At 37.7% G+C, this 20,252-nt stretch overlaps 1 protein-coding gene across 1 annotated transcript; it reads right to left on the bottom strand.

Moving 5' to 3' along the window:
* Window positions 1–7,858: 7,858 nt before the first annotated feature.
* On the bottom strand, window positions 7,859–9,881 carry LOC103709176 (uncharacterized). Its single transcript, XM_088719137.1, has 5 exons — window positions 9,166–9,881; window positions 8,798–9,058; window positions 8,591–8,656; window positions 8,407–8,472; window positions 7,859–8,233 (listed from the first exon to the last, which is right to left on the bottom strand). The coding sequence occupies exons 1-5, from the start codon at window positions 9,766–9,768 to the stop codon at window positions 8,138–8,140; spliced, it is 1,092 nt and encodes a 363-aa protein (XP_088575263.1). The 5' UTR covers window positions 9,769–9,881; the 3' UTR covers window positions 7,859–8,137.
* Between the last annotated feature and the right edge of the window lie 10,371 nt (window positions 9,882–20,252).

The raw sequence follows: 20,252 nt of genomic DNA, 5'->3' as shown, positions 1-20,252 counted from the left end.
AATAAATAATTGGCATGGAGAGGATTTGAACCTGCGAGTCTTTGAATAATTTATAAGAAAAAGTAAAAACCATCACATGAACAAACATATATCAACTATTTTCAACTTAAAATGCTTGAAGTCTACAACAGTACAAGAATGTTGTTTCTAGTCCTAAAGCATTATGTTTTCAAGTGTCAAGTTGAGCTGTTTAATTGGATCTCCAGTCTGAAACATGTTTGTTTAAATGGGTATCTCCTAACAATGTAGAATTGTGAAGTTGATTGCTAGATCCAGTGAAAAACAATATGTGGGTTGAGATGATGCGAACACGTGTTGCGTTGTCAAGCGATCATCATGTGGAGGATGAGATGTTGGGAACAGTTTGTTCCTTCTTCACCTGCAGAAAGGATGGGGAATCACTAAATTGACTGAAGTAAACCGTATAATACCGATTCATTGAAAGGCAAATTGCACAGAAGTAATTCAGTTACAGAGGCATTTTTTATACATTCCTTGAAGATTTTGTTGCAATATATATAGTCCTAGAACTCAAAAATGGGAAAAATACGGTACCCATGTTGTTCAGGTTTTGCAAAAGTTTCCAAACATTTAAAGTTTCTAAACCTTTCTAATCAGCCCTTCAGCTGACATGAGCTTGTAAATTTTGCATGTAAGCATTTCTTCTTCGCCTTCACATCAAAAGGCACAAAAACAGTCAGCATAATGAGCAACTCTAGTCATTTCCATATCTTTCTTTTTCCATGTAAAATTGTTTCCATAGATCTAATGCATGAACCTATAGTCTATGCATCATAATTTTTCAACAAACGAACTTTCAAAAACAGGAGTACAGCACTGTAAACTTTTGTCTGAAGTTTAGGTAACTCGTGGGATTTCATATGATACGTTTCCATAAGGACTTCACTCTGCTTTTCCATGTCTGCATAACATGAAGTAACATAAAACAACTATGAAAGGCTAGTAACCCAAATAGGGATCTAGAATTTTAGAACATCAGAAATTTTGAGTAGCAGTCACCTGAACATTTCAGATTAGTGGCTTGCTTCCATTTTCAGATGAAATAGAAAACCTGAAATGAAAGTCACAAATATCATTCAGTCATAATATGAAGTTTTAGCAACAACAGAGTTTCAGTGACAATTCAGAAGATTGAATAAGCACAAGGAAACATATTGAATCACAACATTCATTAAATAATGTAAGCAAACAAGAAAATTTTGAATCATACAATAAGCCTAAGAGAAACAGAACCAACAATGCAAGCAAATAAAAAGCAAGCATAGAGAAATCGTTCCCCGGACTTCTCTGCTGCTCGCCCTCCTCCCTCCTACCCAGCTTATTAACTAATTTATGTTTGATCACCATAAATCATAATGAGACTAATGTTATAAGGCCATAATGATGCATTCGTCAGTGAAATGAAAGAAGGCATTATAATTTACAGATTCATGCGGCCACCACGATGAAATTGATTCAACAGCTTGCCCTTTTTATTGTGGGAATCAAATGGTGGGAGCGCCACCTCACATTTCAGTCAGAAAAATGAAATGGGAAACAGAGGAAAGCAAGAAGACGAAAGAATAAGAACAGAGAAAAAAAGAAAAAGAAGGAGAGGAGAAAGAGGAGAAGAAGATGGCCCCTCTCTACCCCTCCCTCCCCTTTAACCAAGAATACCTACATCAGGAGAAAGTCCCACAAACCTTCCTGATGAAATTCATCAAGCCGGACCTGAAAGAGACATGGGCATCAAAGTCATTGATGAGGCACTTGCAGCCCATTCCTTAGCCAACTGCACAGCCAAGTGAAGAACCAGCCTCATGGGCATCTGCTTATCATTGAAAATGTGGTTAGTTCCGCAGCCGCGCAACAATCGCAGTCCATTCCCTTCTTCGGCGGTACTCAAACTGATTCAACAGCTTGTCAATGACCCTTGAACTGCTCTCCTTGGAGCTGGAAATCACTGAGGTTGTATTCTTTATCAAAAGCGACTGAAATTCTAGTTAAGCAATCAATACCATGCAACTCATTATCATAGAGATGCCATACACGGTTCAAAGCTTCGTCAGGATTCAGTATTGTCAACTCAAATTCAAAAGATCTTTTGCTGGTGTTACAAATTCACCATAGAGATAAAAGAGCACAGGTGTCGACAAACCAACTTAAATTGATGGTGTGGCTACCAAGATACTTATAAACCCATTTAGCCTTTTGTGTATGAGATCACATTAGGAGTGGTCAAAATTCCAACGTAGAATTTTCCATGAAGATGTACTTCTTTGTTGTGACCACATATCTACCATACAAGTTTATCTAGCATGTGTTCAGTCTAATTCAATATGTTGACTTGATTTTGACCTTTATATAGGCTCCATTGTATTTTGTCATGTACTTAATAGTTAAAATCATTAGAGGGCAGGCTTTAGTGCCATGGTAAACTTGCTCCATTGTGACCAAGGTGTCATAAGTTTGAAATATAGAAATAGCCTCTCCATACCGGAGGCAAGGCTGAGTACATCGGAACCTTCCTAGACCCTGTAGCAACAAGACCCTTGTGCACCGGAATGCCCTCTTACCAAGTAGTTGAATTCGTTGCCCGCATTAAGTCTTCTTCGGGAGTTCCTGAACACAAAGACAAGTAGGTAAAGACTGATGCTTCTGATGCCAAATTTGCAAGGAAAATGAGAATTCAACAGATGGTTATCCAGTAAAATATGATGCAGCCCATAACATGGCTGCTTCCAAGGAAGGAAGAGCACTGCGAAGTTAAATTGTATGGATCCTTATCCACAACTTATAAAGAAGGAATTAGCGGGCTTGTGCAGTAAGATAGAGGTCACTTACTATCTGCTTGCTCAGAAACTACACTGGGCAAAGTATATGCTGGAAGCTGAAGTAAACTCACTTATGAAAGGGTCAAATATGTGCCCTGCAGATGTATATTCACCATTTGGTTACTGGACTTTCTAGGACCAGGGCTAAACCACCATGGTATGTTGAGAGTCTTCTTGCTACTAACAAGTACATAGGCAATTGCTGCCCTAATGTAGGATTTCTAGAGAGATGGCAGCAAACTTGGTACATGTTTGATTAGCTAAGATGGGATCTGGAAGTCCTGAGAAGGGAAGATTACGTTGTAAAGTATGTGATGGTATAATGTAATGCCTTGAGGTTTTTTGCTAGCCAAAAAGAAGTACCTAATAGCTATATCTGGCATTTCTCTTGATATGCCAAATTAGTAGGGGTGACAATCATGTCAGGTTGGATGCATGATAGATCAAAAGTCTGTCAACCCAAACCCCACAAGTTTATTAAATGGCTTAAATATCCAAACCCGAACCTAACCATTTTGTAGAACAGGTAATCTATCCCGATCGACAACAGGTTGAAACAACTTAAACGGGTTAAATGGTTGAAACAAGTTAGATCATCTCACCTACCCAAATAATAATCATTAAATCAAAAGATCTAATTATTTTCTCTTCAAAGTTGTTATCATCTTTAAACACCCTATACCTCCATATTTCCTTATTTCAACCTTGTTTAATTTTTTTCTCAAAACAATACATGTTTAACTTTCTCTCGTACGATGAGACAGTCTTTCAGCCTTTTTGATGCAATGAAATGAATAAAAGAATAGACTTCCCTGATGAACTTCATTTGGTTTCAGCTGAAGCCAGGGGTCCTTGCATTCATCTGTACAAGAACCCTCCCCTTTTTGCTCACAGAAAGCAAGAAGAAGAAAGAGAGGAAGAGGAGGAAGATGTGGAGAATATGATATACTTCATCATTAATACTGTCACTAACCTTTCACAGGATTGTTGGGTGCATGTAGGCATTCAAACTAAAAGGCAATGACAAGCATGGCTTGTTGTTAAAAATTCATACAGAAATAGGGAATTGGTTTTGACATGAATTACGGATTTTACTGTTAGGCCATGTGCCAATTCAATAGTTACATGTACTTAACTCTCACATGGTTGATGTAACCCTCTCTGCATTACCTTCAAAATGGGAAAAAAAATTCTGGTTGTTCATTGAAGCAACTTAATCTTAAGAGAAACCTCCTTTCATGGGCCTGGTATGTCTATTTGCAACAAATACCATGTGCCATGGATTGAAAACATCACGTGCACATTTATTTACTCCAAGATATGATCCAAAATAAAAAACCATTCAACATTGACCATATTTATTTTCTACAAGCCTCCAAGAAACAACCTACCATCTCATGATAGGTACTAACACAGAGCATCAGTCTTAAACACTCCTTGCCAAAAAAATACCAGGATTAATTTTCTTTAGGCCTCTGCGAAACAAGTTACCATCTCATGATCAGGTGGTAAGGCAGAGCATCAATCTTTGAAATTTTATAGGTGAACATTAGTTCTTCAGTATTTCAGTTGGCGCTTGCAAACTCCAAGTGCTCTGTTTCATAAGTATCACTTAACTAGCTTTATAATCCAGTGTACTCACTTATTCTAATCATAGTTTAACATATTTTCTTTCCCTTTTTCTTTCCACAGCAGTCCCACCAGACTTGAACCTCATGAAAATGACAAAGAAAGGTAAGTAGAATTTTTCCCTCTTTTTGACAAAGTAAATCAATCTAAGGGCCTTGATCCGCATTTTTCTCATTCATGTAAGCCATGTTTTTTCCATTCATATATCACAAACATATCGGCAGTAATTTTTTTTTCTTTTCCTTTTTTGCTCTTTCCAATATTCGTATTTTTTGTACCACAGTAATTTGATTTGATACATTCTAGTTGGTAATCTTGGTGAACTAACATAAATGGAAAGAAAGGATTCAAGCCCTCAATAAACAAAAGCCTACATAGCAGTTCTAATGGTATGCCTTTCTAATTTTTTAGGGATTTTTGTATATATGACTTATTGCATATTTACTCTCCGAGAATCATTATTTGCATATATACCCCTCAGGCCTCACATCATCCTGTTTTTGCAATGACACCTTTGGTCAGATTTTTGATCAACAGTGTTAGTAAATATCATTTTCAACTTTCAAGTATAAAAGGACCCTATTACACTTTTTCAAGAATGCTCTTGAAAAATTTATTATTTAAGTTATACTGCAAGAGCTATATTTTTTTGTATAAATTTTTCATGGATATTAATGCAAAAAAGTAATAAAATTATTTTGTACATAAATTAAGTATTCATGAAGACTACCAGTTACAAATTTAACAGGAGGTGCATCCTTGCAAAAGGAGGAAGATTTGAGAAATATATACAAATAGTGATTTTGAAGGATCAACATGCAACAAGTTAATACTGAAAAGTATGCAAAAGGCTCTTTTTCATCAACAAGAAGACTTCTCTGCTACCCAATAACAATCTCCCGCTTCATACAAAAACGACATTGATGCGCCACCTGATAGGTTGAGGAACGTGCAAGGGATGGGTGGTGTCATGCTGAATATGATTGCATTTTGTTCCATTCCATATGTGATTGTTTACTATGACCTCTCTCATGAAATTATTTTCTTTTTGAGAGATCATCCTTACTGTAATTATTTAGGTCCCAATACTTGAGAATGCACCATTCAAAAATTCAAATTCGGAATCTCTGGTTGCTGGACAAAGCGGTATGACCACTTGAACAAGCTTGAGGTCCTCTCATGTAATTAATTTTAAAATTATTCTTGAACTATCCATTGCAGTAAAGCCATGGTTGTAAAGTATGATTAGTTCATTGCAAACAAAGAGGCGGAACTGAACCATTTCAGCTTTTTCAGAAAAGGAACTCAAAGAAAAATTCTGCATATGAAACATTGGTGATATCTTGTTGAAGAATAGAGAGGAGTATGGTATTACTAATAGTAGTAATAAAGACCTTACTAAAAACAAAGGTTGTGTGTGTTTGTGTGAGAGAGATGCTTATCTAAGCAAAGTAGAGAAGAAAATTTAATCATGAGAGCATATAATTCATGCACCGATGAAATAAAAAGAGTAAGCCCTCAAAGGGATAAATAATCGAACACGTGAAAGGCAGGCAGCAGTGAAACACCCCATAATGAGAGATGGAAAAGAGAAGAGGCACCTAAAGAAGTGGACTCCGTCAACTTTAAGTGTATCTGCCGCGGCCTGCCTGGATTCGCGGTTACAAAATGGAGATGAGGACGCCAAGCGAGCGAGATACGTAGAAGCCACATAGCTGAGATATGTTTTGGACGACATATTTTCGACGCTACTACCATCACATCACAGCAGAGCTGGGATCTGTTTAGAAAAATCTAATTTATGCTAGGTCTGTCCTGGCTGTGAATTGTAATTATCTTGAAAAAAATTTTGCCATGTTCGAATAGATTCAAAGCCAATACAGAAATAACGACAGGCAACCGCTGCTACGGGATAATCTTTCAAAATAATGTAGCTACTTTCGGGCCACTTATGTCTACCAAAAAGCAAACAGGATTGCAATAGGTCATCTTTTTTGGCGCCCAATATTTAAGTAGAGTTCTTTAGAAGAATCACAAATCAGTTTTTTTTTTTTGTTTTTGTTTTTTTTGATTTTATTGGCCATACTTATGATTAGTGTGAGTTCCCAAACCAAGCATGATCGATTGAGAAATGGGCCACAATCGTCTATTTCCAAGATGAAAAACAAGAGATAGCACGTATACCTTGTCTTCAACTGAGGTTGAAATGGATGACAAATGGATAATTTATATTTATGTCTAAAGAGAAGGAACCAACAAAATAAGATGGATTTGAAAACGCTTAGCTTGGTATCCGCTTAGGATGCACCAGCTTGGCTCAAGCTCGAGCTGAGCTTGAGTTATTCAAGCTTCGGTTATATGAGCCCTAAGCTCGGGTTTTATTGAGGCAAGCCGAGTTTCCTGTAGTTTGGCTGCTGGCTCACGTTCGGACTTGCATTTTTGCTGATCGACTAGAGCTTGAACAAGCTGTAGCCAAGTCAATTAATTCAATGAGTAGCTCGGTTTGCTTTACAGCTCTACATAAGCATTTAGATTCTTCCTTCTTTTTATTGAGAACTAGGATAGCTGAAAGCCCGACAGAATATCAAAGTGCTAGCAAGATTGAACTATAAAATTTTTTGTATCAACTTAGATGCTAAAGCTTGCTATGATCATGAAATGAAATGCTGCAGACATATTGAGGAAGCAAATTAAGAGTCCTTGATGCATCGGCGCAGCACAATCTTTTATCTAGGTTATTTATTCGGATTAGTGCTTATTTTTCCTTTAGCTGTAGCTTTCCAATATCTTGGTACAAAATCTAGTTTCTATCTTAGTTGTAAGAATACTTGAGATTTGAGCTATAATTTAAGCAATATATAACCAATTGTTCTATCTCTAAATTATAGAGAGCATGAACAAGGCACATTCTTTCAATCCATGATTTTGACTCACCTCTAGGCTCTGACAAGAAAGTTATCTCAAGGTACACATGCATGGATAATGCATGCATTAGTCAATAACAATAATGCTTTGGTTAACAACACTGTCAGTCTAGCATAATTAGCATAATTAACCTCTCGGTTAGTTATAGATGGCCATTCAACTTTCCCAAAGTTGACTAGATTACAATACCTTGAGTCTTTAATGAGGATGATAATTTGGCCTACACCGTTTTGGTTAGCATGTGAATCACCAAATCACACTTGGGTAGTGGCAACATTGAGGAAAAAAAAAAAAAACAGAGGGCACATAGAATTAGAAGGCAGTTTGGATAGAATAGTTATTCTTTAACATGGAAAGTTTGGAAACAAAATATATAATTCTTAGAACATTCAAGGAGAAAATTCTAATTCAAGGAAGCTCATTTATATTTTTCTTTTATCCCTTTTTCTCTTCTTTTTTTTTGGTAAATTTGGGACTTCATCCCATGTATGTTCTATACACTATGGCTTGGTTACAAACCAATTCCTTCCGCAAATTTTTATGGAAAGAAAGAAAAGCTGTTCGGAACATAATATCCATTGATATAATCTTATGAGGATCACCATCCCAGTGGCTTATTAGAATTAACAAACCAATACATGATAGTAATGAATTCTTGAAATAAATAATTGGAATTAACAGCAAACTCCAGCACCAACTCTCTTTCAAGTGTTAGTAGCAACTGATATCTGAGTCATATATATCTGCCATCATTGCTGCTGAGGAGAGATCCTTAAATCGAGGCCAATGCTCATCCCATTGTAAGCTATGGGAGCGTACATCCACAGTTCATCCGAGCTCAAAAGCTGCACACATTAACCAAAAAGAGAGAAATATTATTAATCATGTGCCAAAGGTGAGTGTTCAATAGGAATACTGGTATATTGCAGAGTAACTGCACTGAATTATACAATTTGGTGCAGATCTAGATCCAACCAACACCCATTCAATTGAGTTGTTCTTCAGATGCGAATCTTACCTTGATCTGGAGCTGCAAGAACTTCACATACTGAACAGCCTCTTCCAGCATTGTGCTTATGTCTACCTGTCAGATGATGGCAATAAGACACTTTAGCTATCAGCAGTTTGTTCCTAAGGATTTTTTCACAAAAAGAAGGAAACATGCAATAGATGAAAACAAGCATTGCCATCAAAACGCTCACTTTTGTTCCATTAGGTACAAGTTTCTGTAATATCCTCAGCCTCTCATTGATTCTCTCCCTCCTTTTCTGTAATCAAGCAACAAATTTGTTAGACTGATGATGATGTTGTTGTCTTCTTTTTTTTTTCCGAGGGATTGATGAGAGTTGCTTTCAAGTAGATTTGGATCGAGTCAATAGGTCTACTGGAGTAATAAATATATACGTTACCCTTGCATAGAGGCTTTGGGGGTCGGTCGCCGCCCCCCGGCTAGCTCTTGTTTTGCCATTCAAGTTAAGAGCAGGAGGACCTTTTGAGCTGGGACTTGTGCAGCCCCCTCCATTGGGTTCCTGGGAAGCATTCCAGTTGTCCTCGGAGCTGCAGCAACTGGAACTCTGCCCATTCACAACAACATTGCTCTCTTCCTCATCGCCACTTTTAGTACTCTTCTCAGCTCTCTTTGATTGCACCTTCTTGGAAGTCTTAGGGACCTGCATTTGAGTTATATCAATCAGAATGTAAAGCAAGTGCATCTCTATATAGTTACCAATCCAAAAAAATCTTAGAACTAGTTACAAGAGCTTCTACTCAGTCGAACAGAAGCCCGGACCTTCTTCTTAGGACTTTCAGCAGGCTTATCATCCTCGCTCACATGGAGCCTTCTTTTGGGTTGTGACAAATGATCAGGAATAGTGAATTCTGAGATATTCATGCCGGAGTCTCCCATATCATCACTGTTAGTCATGTCATTCAAGCTTATGGGATCTACATTTGGAGGGTTAATGGAAGCCACCTGAACTGATGAGGTAGGTAGTTTCTCCCCCACCAAGTAATAATCCATGGATGCAGAGCTAGCATTGATCCCAGGGACCTCATTGGATCCACTAAGATAGCAGCCCTCATATCCAGAAGGGGGAGCAAAGAAGCTACTAGTACTCATACTACTATCATCCCCTTGAGGCCAGTAGTAAGAGCTGGTGTTAGCGTCGGCATTAACACTATCCAGACAATAGTACAAATCAGAAACATGATCAGAAGACCAAGATATTGATGGATTTCCAAAGCTTGGGTCATGATGATCATGCTCGATTGGGAAGTTGTAGGTACCGAGCAAATGTGCCATTATCTCAGACTCCTTAATTGGCATGGTTGAATTGAATGAGCTCCAACTCGCCTCTGGAACCACTTCTGCAGGCTCCATTGTTGTTAGGACTTGGTGGTAGATACGAAGAGGAGGGAGTTTTTGGCCGGAGGAGAAATTGAGTGTAACTTGGCGAGGCATAGCAAAGCTTGAAACGTGTTCATATATATGTATGGGAGGGTCTGGAAAGAATGCGAACAACGTAGAATTGACTTCAGTTAAAGCTTTTTTAAAGTCCATGATCATCAACAATTATGAGCCCTTGGTGGGGTCGACCAAGGAATACACCTCAGACAAGGACAATTATGAGGTTAGAAAAATTGGGGCTCCTAAAAACGACCATCCCAATGCACAAAGCCCGTGGCACTGCAGGGCTGCCCCATACAAATAGGCTATCTTTTTTTTTTTTTTTAACTCCAAGATAGTGGTTCTTAGTGGCTACTAGATTTTCGACACCTTAATTCTAAAATAGAGCTGAAGGCAGCAAGGGCCACTCTGAGCTATACTCGGTGTGTGCTGCAGGCCAGTTTAGTCATATTGGAGGACGACTTGACCATCGTAATTAGCTGGATCCAGAGTGGCTCTAGTGGTCGTGGAGGGAGCCACCCCAGCTTTGGAATATTTAGGCTATAATGAGTATTATTGTGGCCTTTTAGGCTCAGCATGTATATGTTCAGAAAGGCAAATGGGGCCGCAGACTGAGTGATTTTGTATGTGGCCAGTTACTCTAGAATCCCCTTATGGGATGGGGAGGGAAAGTTGCTTAGAGTGCCCCGAGACTTGTTGCTTTCTGATCTTATTGGATGTATCTGTACTCAAACTATATGAATCATCCGCTTTAGTGGGAAAAAAAAGAGAGGCTAGTTTTATATTTCGAATCCAAGGTGCCCAGCATTGCACCAAAGCTTGGCAAAAACTGGATCTCCCTGTGGGTAGATACACTGATCACTTATCCAAAGATCCTGGTTAAGAAGCTGATTAGGGGATTCTGAAGGCAGGTTACATCATCAGAGGACGATCGATTTGGGATTAGCATGGCGTGAACAAAAACTATTGGGAGAGAATGAGATAGTACGGAGTGAGAAGTCCAGGATATGGCAATTGGTAGAACGTGAAGGTTCTTTGCTCGAAGGAATAAATTAAGAAAGGATAGGAGAGAGGTCAGCATGATCGTGGAGAGGGGTTCTTGACATTCCTAAGTAGATGAAAGGGGACAGGATAGCGTATACGCCGAATGCGATCCTTGTACAGGCACTAATAGTCAAGTTAACTTACAGTACTCAAAGGTTCATCACCCTATATGTATCCCTTTCGAGGTTGGATAAAAGGCTAGAGAGAATAGAAGGAAGATAAACTAAGATGCCATGCCAGCGATTTCTCCGGGCTGATTTCCGCGTGATTTACTTGGATAAGATTGGTCCATCTTTCTTACATTTTAGCCGTGTGTTAGAGAGACAGAGACACAGAGAGAGAGAGAGAGAGAATTAGCTGTGTGTTAGAGAGACAGAGACAGAGAGATAGAGAGAGAGAATCGAGGAAGGTTCAAATGGTGAGCAGCACGACGTTTATTTAGAATACAAAACAAGAGCACAATCCGATGGCATTAGAAACTCAAACACAGCAGGATGCGAATCAAAGTCCTTCTTTATGATTTTTTTTTTTTTGCCTCTCCAGCACCATTAGAATGGGGCTCAGAAGTTGAGGTTGATACCGGCCGGCCGGCCGGCCGGCTCGCACGACTGTTGGAATGACAGAATTTGAGAGCTGTCACCCGCTTGGCAGCTCCTCAAACAATGAACCAAAGGACAACTTCTCATTGGAATGAGATTTTTGAAGAGCTTTTATATCTTAAACAATATGGAAGGCATTACTTTAATCCAACTACAATGTTAAATTATTAAGTTGGAGTGTTTGCTTTTATAGATGATGATTGTTGGCCTCCCTTGCAAGTCGACACTTGGGGACTCATGATTTTGCTCAATGGAGATTGTCCATATATCTTAACAGTGGATTCTCATAACTGCCCTTTCCATTTTGGTGGTAGATACATGGAGGACTACTGTTTTCTTCTTGACTTGCAGTTGCAAAATTTAAGATTGGTTTAATTATGTATCATGTGGTGAGAGAAGTCTATTAGTGGAAAATCAATAACAAAATCAAGCTCTTACTGCATCTTGTGCCTTGTACATTAATCAATTAGTAATGTCGAAAAATAATAGTTCCACATCGAATAGGTTAAGAACTCTCGCGGTGCTTATAGTCTTAGGCCTATATATCTATCTAAATGTTTGGATAGGTAGGTAGAATCTTAATATAGTATTAGAGTCTATCGATCTTTAACAAGTAACATGACATAAAGATCTTCATAATCAACTCTTAGCGTTCACAATCTAGATTAGAATATTAGCATAGTTATCCCTGAGCAAGTATTACATGTCACATTTGCCATTAGATATAGAACATGTTTTCTGCAAAACCTCATGCTTATCTTGAAACTCTCACTATTGACATTTGCAATGTATCAGTAGTTTCAATAGGCTTATGGTGTTTCACTTATGAGAATGTTGACAGCATTATTGAAGCTATAATGGTCCAAACAATTAATGACGGTAGATGTGGGCCAATATACATGAGATTAGCTTGTGCATTAGTTTTATAAAGGAACTGATGCAAAGAGTAGTGGGTTGAAGATGATGGAAATTGAAGATAATGAAAGAGAGATGCATTTATAACCTACTAGAGGAGAGAGACATTTATAACCTACTAGAGGTATCCCTTGATAGGAACGAATGGCTAAGAACACTGTAACTTTAATAATGGAATTACAGAATTCTTCTACCTATTTATGATACTAATGACTAGATCTAGCGCAAAACAATAAGAATATACTTCAATTATCTCTAACAACACACAAAACTTACGCCCTTCCTTTGTGACGTGGGGTACATGTAAGTTTATTAAGTTCAACATCAATTTATATTCTTGCTTTAAAATGACCAAAAACTCACAAAAAATGCCGCGAAGCATTCTCCTTGTATATATAACATACAGTCGTATAGTCATATATATAACCCCCTACCTTATCACATATTGGCAGAACTACTTTTTTTTTATTATTATTCATATTTACATAATAACCCAAACAAAAAATCAGAACAGTTGAAACACTGCACCATCCTTAGCTACATTTTGAGTTAGATGAATTTAATTGCATGCTACAGTTTAACTGTGGATGTGAAAAAAAATACACCTTCCCTCACTTAGACAAACTAGCTTAGGTTTATTTATTTGTGTAAACTTAACCCTCTACGGAATTTTATGAAAATGTAAGGTTTATTTACATTTTTCTAAATAAAAAAGGTTACATAAATTAGAGAAGGGATAAATCTGCCTTTTCGCACCAATAGTAAATATGTAAACAAGTCTGCAAAGCTCTGTATAATTAGAGATAGGGCTAGAGTAGAGGATGTTTTATTTTAAATATTAAAATTTTCCTGATCATTTTCCAAAAATAATGAGAGGTCTTTGCAAGTATGTCATAATGGCTGTTCTATCAAAAAGTAACTTTTTTTATTAAAATTTGTAAAACAGGAGTTTTGTTGAATTAATCATCATAAATTATTAGAAAACATATCATGTACTACCTAGCTTATTAAGCTTTTCTTGCATAACCAACCTGCTATTCTTGGCTTTATGAGACATCAGTTGTTTTAGACAACCAAAAGAAAAGGACCTGAAAAGGAGATACTGTATCCTCAATACATTCCTTACTTCAACTTATTTTTTTCCTACACTTTTCCTTTGTACCTGATTTCATCTACTTAATCAAATCTGAGTGGGCTGCTGACCTTCCCCTTTCTAATATCTTTTAAACCCGAACCTAAAACCATGCCATTAGGTTAAAACAAGTGGACCTAAACCAAAACCATTTTTCAGTAACAAGCATAGGCATGAAACAAACCGATATCAGAAACCTCCATGTTACCCCATTTGTTTCATGTGGATTCAAATGAGTTTGAAGCCACGCATCAAACTACCAACCCTATCAATATGTTGTACTCCTAAGAAAAATAGTTTATTTAGCAAGAAGAAATTAATAAGCACATTTTGTTGTATCATCGATTTTCCTTCCTTTCTCAAAGAATACTCCATTCGTGCTTTTAGTCGTGCCATTTCAAGAATTATGGCAACTTAATCTATTTTTGTAACCAGTGTTAGTGGCACTTAAATATGTAACTCGCCCATGCAGACAATGCAATAAGGCAGCTGTTGGAGTATGAAATGTTTAAGGTCACAAATTAGGCTGAGTTGCATCCAGGAATATTCAAAATTATGTTCACTTATTTTTGACAGGCACGTTCTAATTAAAAATGTGACTCTCTCTCTCTCTCTCTCTCTCTCTCTCTCTCTCTCTCTCTCTCTTTGAGCAAATATAAATGTTTGACTTTCATTTTTTTCTCTTTTTATTTGAGAAAGAAAAATGTTTGATTCAATTAAAAATGTCCGACTTATGTTTTCTTTTATTTTTATTTGCAAAAAAATGTTCGACTTTCTCCTGTTGACCAGGAAACTCACTTCAACAAAGTAGTCATCCAACGAACTGAAAATTTTGCCTCATCAGGAAGGATCTCCAAAGCCAAAATTATGTATCGGTCCTGGGCTCAGAGACTGCACCCTGATTAAGGAAACGTTCCCCGAGTTGCAAAACTGAAGCCTGTTGACCTCAAAAGATTACATAAGAGCTATTAATGCAGGCCCACGCTGCAGGACTCCATGATCCCCACCTAAAAAAAACGAAAGAACCTTATAAAACGCCGGAAAAGCCACAAAATAGAGAAGATATATATAGAGAAGATGCAAGTCAAAACAAAGCAAAATCAGTGCACGGTTTCTTTTCACCACACTACTTTCAGAAAGTAGGACCAGCAAAGCATCTTTGATCCAGCCTTGACAAAAAAAAAAGCAAACAATCTTTGTGATCCACTACAAAGAACTCAACTGAGCTATTGTTTAAATGCTGCAAGCTGGTAGGCCGTGTTCTTTTGACCGAACAGCTCGTTTCCCATTCCATGGTTTTAGTTTTTTCAGAGAATCTTCAGTGCCTCTGCTGTAAAGCCTCGAGCCTGCAGCTATGTCGACATCACCAACCCATACAAGACACGGTCAAGTTGTTGAAATAACCTGAATCCTGGCCCCTTCTCGAACAGTAGAACATGATCAAATATGTATCTATATAGCTCCTAGAACTCTTTTACTTCATGGTCAAAACCACGACATGAAGATTGCAATGCACGCAGATTACAGATCGAAGCAATTCGAGGATCGTCCGTAAGCTTCATATCAGACGTAAATTGCATGTGGCAACAAGAATTGAGGAAAATGGCTTGAGATGATCTGACCATGTTTAAGAAGGCATTAGTAGTTCTTTCGATAGCTCCTGTAATCCGACCAGAAACTGCACCTATACAAAAGAAAGTTACATGTGCATGGAAAATAAAAAAAGCACTTACTGAGGCTCATCTTCATGCACGTTTACACCGAGGATGCTTTGTGCCATTCGATAGTATGCAGATTGTCATCAAACATTCCTGCACATCAACACTGACCTCCCAAAGAAGAATGACTGCACAAATTTTCCCAGTATAATTTCATATATACCACTAAGACCATCACAAATGCAAAAACTTTGATGCCGGATGAAAAAAAATTGCATCATCGTAATATCCTGTTGTTAACTACCATAACAATAGCAATCTATAGATGTGTATGGTATGAAACACCAATGCTATGAGAACATGAAAGGCTCATTCCCTGCTGCAAATGTCCTCAGGATGGATGCCTGCCACCCAGGCACAAGGCCTTTCATTCCTAATGTAAATTACTCGGGCAATAACATGGTTTGACATCAGGATTCATCATATTGTGCACCGTCATAATATTCCTCTACACAAAAACATGATTTTCATTGAACACTGAAGAAATAATGAGCAACACATGCCAGGTCAAGCAGTGATAAATTCAGATATATAATTTGATTCTCTATAAGCTATTGCGCATGTTCCAGGGCGAAGGTATAAACAATAATGGGACAGGTCATGCACTGATAATTTGAGAAGTAAAATGTTTTTTACGAAGCAACAATCATGTTCTAACCGCTATGTATAAACAAGAAACATGTGCCATCTCAGGCAGTAAAAACTTGAGATGTAAAATTTAAATTTCTTTTGGTATCTATCATCTGTATCAGGTGCAGTTATAGATACTTCACACAGATAGCTGAAGAATTTAGGCGATTTCAACACTTGCTGACTGCACTGCAGTGCAGGTGTACCAGGAATTGAAGACAAATAGAACATTACGGTGGTTATGGATAAACTGATATTCTTCGATCTGTGCTCTTCAATTTTATGCATTCTGAGATGCACAGGTTCCTAGTCCCATTCACAAGTTTCCTAAGCATGTATTAGCTCTTCCAAATGTAACTGAAGCCAGAGTTAAAAAACTAGGGATGATAAAATAGTGGTCATCAGGTCTCCTAATATCCAATTATATATTGGTACGCAAGTGTTTCTCTTTTTTTTCCCCCATTACAGCATATAAGCGTTTTTCAGTGATGTGAAGATTCAACTAATACAATGCACCGGCTAACATGAACAATAGATAGCAATCAAATGCATCAAGCATATGGCTGGAGAAGCTACAAAAAAGTTGCCGGAATACTCTTTCTAGTCTAAAGGTAGAAATAGAAAAAGTGCCAAAACTTTCCATAATTAGAGATACAGATATCCAAACTTTGGAAAGTATGAATTCTAAGACCACTTATACTGTAAGGATCTGTGCACGCGTGTATTTAGTCCCACATCAGTTATTCGCTGGATAGATCTCTTGAGTATTTATACAGAATCAAGGAACCCAAATATATATACATGAGAGAGAGTGTGTGTGTGAGTATTCATTGGGGGGCTGAGCGGGTGAGTTAATATGGGATTTTAATAAGACATAAAATACTCTTAAAAGTTATAAAAAGTAAAGATATTTTTGTTCAATAAAAATCTGGTAGATTAATAACTTACCATAACGGAAGTAAGTTATCACTCCCCATATATATATATATATATATATATATATATATATATATATATATATATATATATATATATATATATATATATATATATATATATATATATATATAAATGAATGCTCCATCATCTGTACCCGCTTTGATCATTCCCAAGCCACATGTCCGGGTGGTTCTATATACACCCCCCCTATTGCTCAGGACACCCCCAAAAATTAAAAAAAAATTAAATACTCTCTACACCCCCCCATTTGCTAAGGACACCCCTAAAAAATTAAAAATTCATAAATTACCCCCCACCCTCCCCACCCCCTCACCTAAATTGCTCTCTACACCCCCCAAACCCCCCCCCACCCCGTTCTTCCCCTCCAAAACACCCGCCGGCTTCTCCCTTCCGCCCAAAAAACCTCGCCTCAAGCACCTCGCCGGCGGCCAAACCCCCTCCGTCTCCCTTTGAACTGTTCCGCCCAAAGCACCTCGGCAACGCCCAAAACCCCCCCGTTCCCCCTTCTCCCTCTCGTCGCCGGCATTCTCGCGATCTCCGACCACCTCGCCGGCTTCTCCCGGAACCACCTCCCCGGCCATCTCCCGAGCAACGAGCACCTCGCCGGCGCCTCCACGACCACCTCGAGGTAGCTCCCCCCCCTCCCCCCGCCGGCATTTTTTTTTCACGGTTCGTGCTCCGTTCGGCACTGGATCACCGAACAAAAGGCTTCTGTTCGGCTGAACAGTGCCGAACAGAAGCCTTCTGTTCGGCAACCCTCAACCGAACAGAAGCCTTCTGAAGGCTTCTGGCACTGTGCAGCCGAACAGAAGGCTTCTGTTCGGTTGAGGGTTGCCGAACAGAAGGCTTCTGTTCGGCACTGTTCAGCCGAACAGAAGCCTTTTGTTCGGCGATCCAGTGCCGAACGGAGCACGAACCGTGAAAAAAAAAAATTTCGAAACAAGGTGGAACACGTACCTTTGCGGCCGATTCTTCGTCCCAAATCACTAGTTGCTTGTCCATGCTTCGAATGGGGCTTAAATCTCCTTCAAAGATCGCCTAAACGATGTAAATGGATCGAGGGGTTTAAGGGGGGGTTTGAGGGATGTTTTTTTTTTTTCTTTTCAAAACGAAACGGAGGAGGAGGAAGGGGGGGTGTACTAAGAAAATTTCAAGGGCAATATGGTAATTACACTAAAGGTTAGTTTGGGTATTTTTTTTTTGGTTTTTGGGGGGTGTCCTTAGCAACGGGGCGGGGCGGGGGGGGGGGGGGGGGGGGGGGGGGGTGGGGGTGTATATAGAACCACCCCACATGTCCGCTGCCTTTATTACTTGTACTCATTTATATCCTCATCTTTATTGTATATTTGCATTCATGTCCTCTTCAATGCATGTTTTTAAACTAGTAATCTGAAAATGTGCCACATTTTAGGTCATTTAATGTATTTTTTTTCTTTAATATTAGCTTTTTATATTTACAAGATGTTTATTTCAATAGTATTTCTAATAATCCCATACATTCGATGGGTAGGATTCGTGCAAGGATTCGTAGTGGTGGGGTTTGATGCCACAATAATTTTTTTTAATTCTTTTACATTTGCCTTTATTTTTTGGTATAATTCGACTGTCATTGAATCCGGGCCCTCAGTGCAGGAGAGATTGGACGATGGCCAAGCTCATACATGAGAAAAGGATGGTTATTAATGTAAATATTTTAGTATATGGTTGAGAAATAATACTAATAATATTTTTGCAAAAATATTTTAGTAAAAAATGATATTTTTACTAATAATATTTTAAGGAATTAATAATTTGAATAATATATTAAATTATTAGTAAAATTATATTTCTATTAAAAACTAATCGAAGTATTTGTTAAAAAATATTATATAAATTAATAAAAATATTATTTTCTAAATAATTATATACTTAATTAAAATATATTTTTTTGCATACTATATTTTAAAATAAAAAAAAGTACCTCATGCATCGTTTGGGTTATATACTCGTTATACTTATATTAGATTCATATCATAATAATTTAACTATATCTTAATTAGGCTCTTAATAGACTTCTCAGATCAGTAAAATAGGATTGTGATTAAACCTACATCATATGGACTTGGGATTCCATTATATGCATTTACTAATGCTAGCTTGGTAATTAATATTTGGCTCCACATTACACCAATCTCCTGGACATGGGACAAAAGTCTCTTTTGTGTGCTAAAAAAATGGTGCCCTCTTACATTACTCATCATTTTGTAGTATTGGAGTAAACCAGTCTAATCTAATCCGATTAGGCCCAACAAAAGGGTTTGTGGTAACAACCATTATATTGGATTGGAGGCATTACATCAAGTCGTCTTGGGCTTTAAAATAATGGTCGCTGTTATGTTGTACTGGCTGTTATATAATAAAAATAGCAGCCACAATTGCCATTTGGAAAGAAAATTTCTTTTATTTTATAAGCAGTAAGATGATCAAGTAACATTGCCATTTCTTAGTTATCATCTATTATTTTTCTGTCACAGTAGCTTATAGTGGCTGCTATAACATCTATTTGCCTCTGCTAGGAAATGACTGCCACTAACAAAAAATAACAATTTTTTGAAATGGTTTTCTTATTAAGGATATTAATTATGTTGAAAAATTGATTTCATGAATTTTTGAAACTTTTGGTCATGATTTTGCATCATCGGGTGTCATTTTGCAACAAAATCACATATAAGTCCAAAATCATGAATTTGAAATTATATACTTTGTATAATTTGCATTTTCCCTCCTCATTGTCTTACTTATTCTCCATGTTCAAAATATTTTAAAAAATGTACGAACCAATTACTCTAGTGTTTCGAAGGATTCGCGTTATGCTAATGCAGACCATATGAACATTAAAAATCTTGAATTTCAATTTTCTTTCAAACGAAATCAAGATTTTGAATTCATGAAAATGTTCATACCATGATTTTGAAATTAAAAATATTCAAATGGAGCCAAGGGAGGGGAAATCTTTTCTTATTGTGAGAGCTTAGATGTCTCCTTTGATATAGAATATTGTTTTTTTCATATGTTGGCATCTTAATTCTCGATTGACTTGTTTCTGCAAGGTCCCATATCCAAGTTGAACAGATTATATCAAAATGGGACAGAGAGCACACCATGCTGCACATAACATGACTTGGAAAATTGCACTTCTTGACAATGGAGGATTAATGACAATTCATCAGATAAAATGTATGACCCTACTCTTCCCTGGTAGAATCAAATCTTATGCAATTGTTGGATGCTTGTGCCCATAAATTAAGCAAATTTCAATTAGGCAAATGTATGACCCTCCCTTTCTCCAACCCCACCGATCTCCTTCTTGTCTCGTCTTAGGAGAAGGCACTGCCTCTTGAGGCAAGACATAAACTCTCTCTCTCTCTCTCTCTCTCTCTCTCCCCCGCTTGGCCCTGACAGTTGGATTTACCATGGCTG

This window comes from Phoenix dactylifera, chromosome 1, assembly GCF_051530095.1.
Source record: "Phoenix dactylifera cultivar Ajwa chromosome 1, Ajwa_hap1_PhDact_Kaust_v1.1, whole genome shotgun sequence".
Lineage (NCBI taxonomy): Eukaryota > Viridiplantae > Streptophyta > Magnoliopsida > Arecales > Arecaceae > Phoenix > Phoenix dactylifera.
The sequence above is the reverse complement of the archived record's forward strand: the minus strand, read 5'-3'. Positions and strand labels throughout refer to the sequence as shown.

Excerpts from the sequence above, each read along its gene's own strand:
- LOC103709176 (XM_088719137.1), bottom strand. The coding sequence starts at position 9,768 with ATGGAGCCTGCAGAAGTGGTTCCAGAGGCGAGTTGGAGCTCATTCAAT. Across the intron at positions 9,059-9,165 it reads AGAAGAAGGTCCGGGCTTCT|GTCCCTAAGACTTCCAAGAA; the intron begins GTTCGACTGAGT and ends ACTCAAATGCAG. Across the intron at positions 8,657-8,797 it reads CCCAAAGCCTCTATGCAAGG|AAAAGGAGGGAGAGAATCAA; the intron begins GTAACGTATATA and ends GCTTGATTACAG.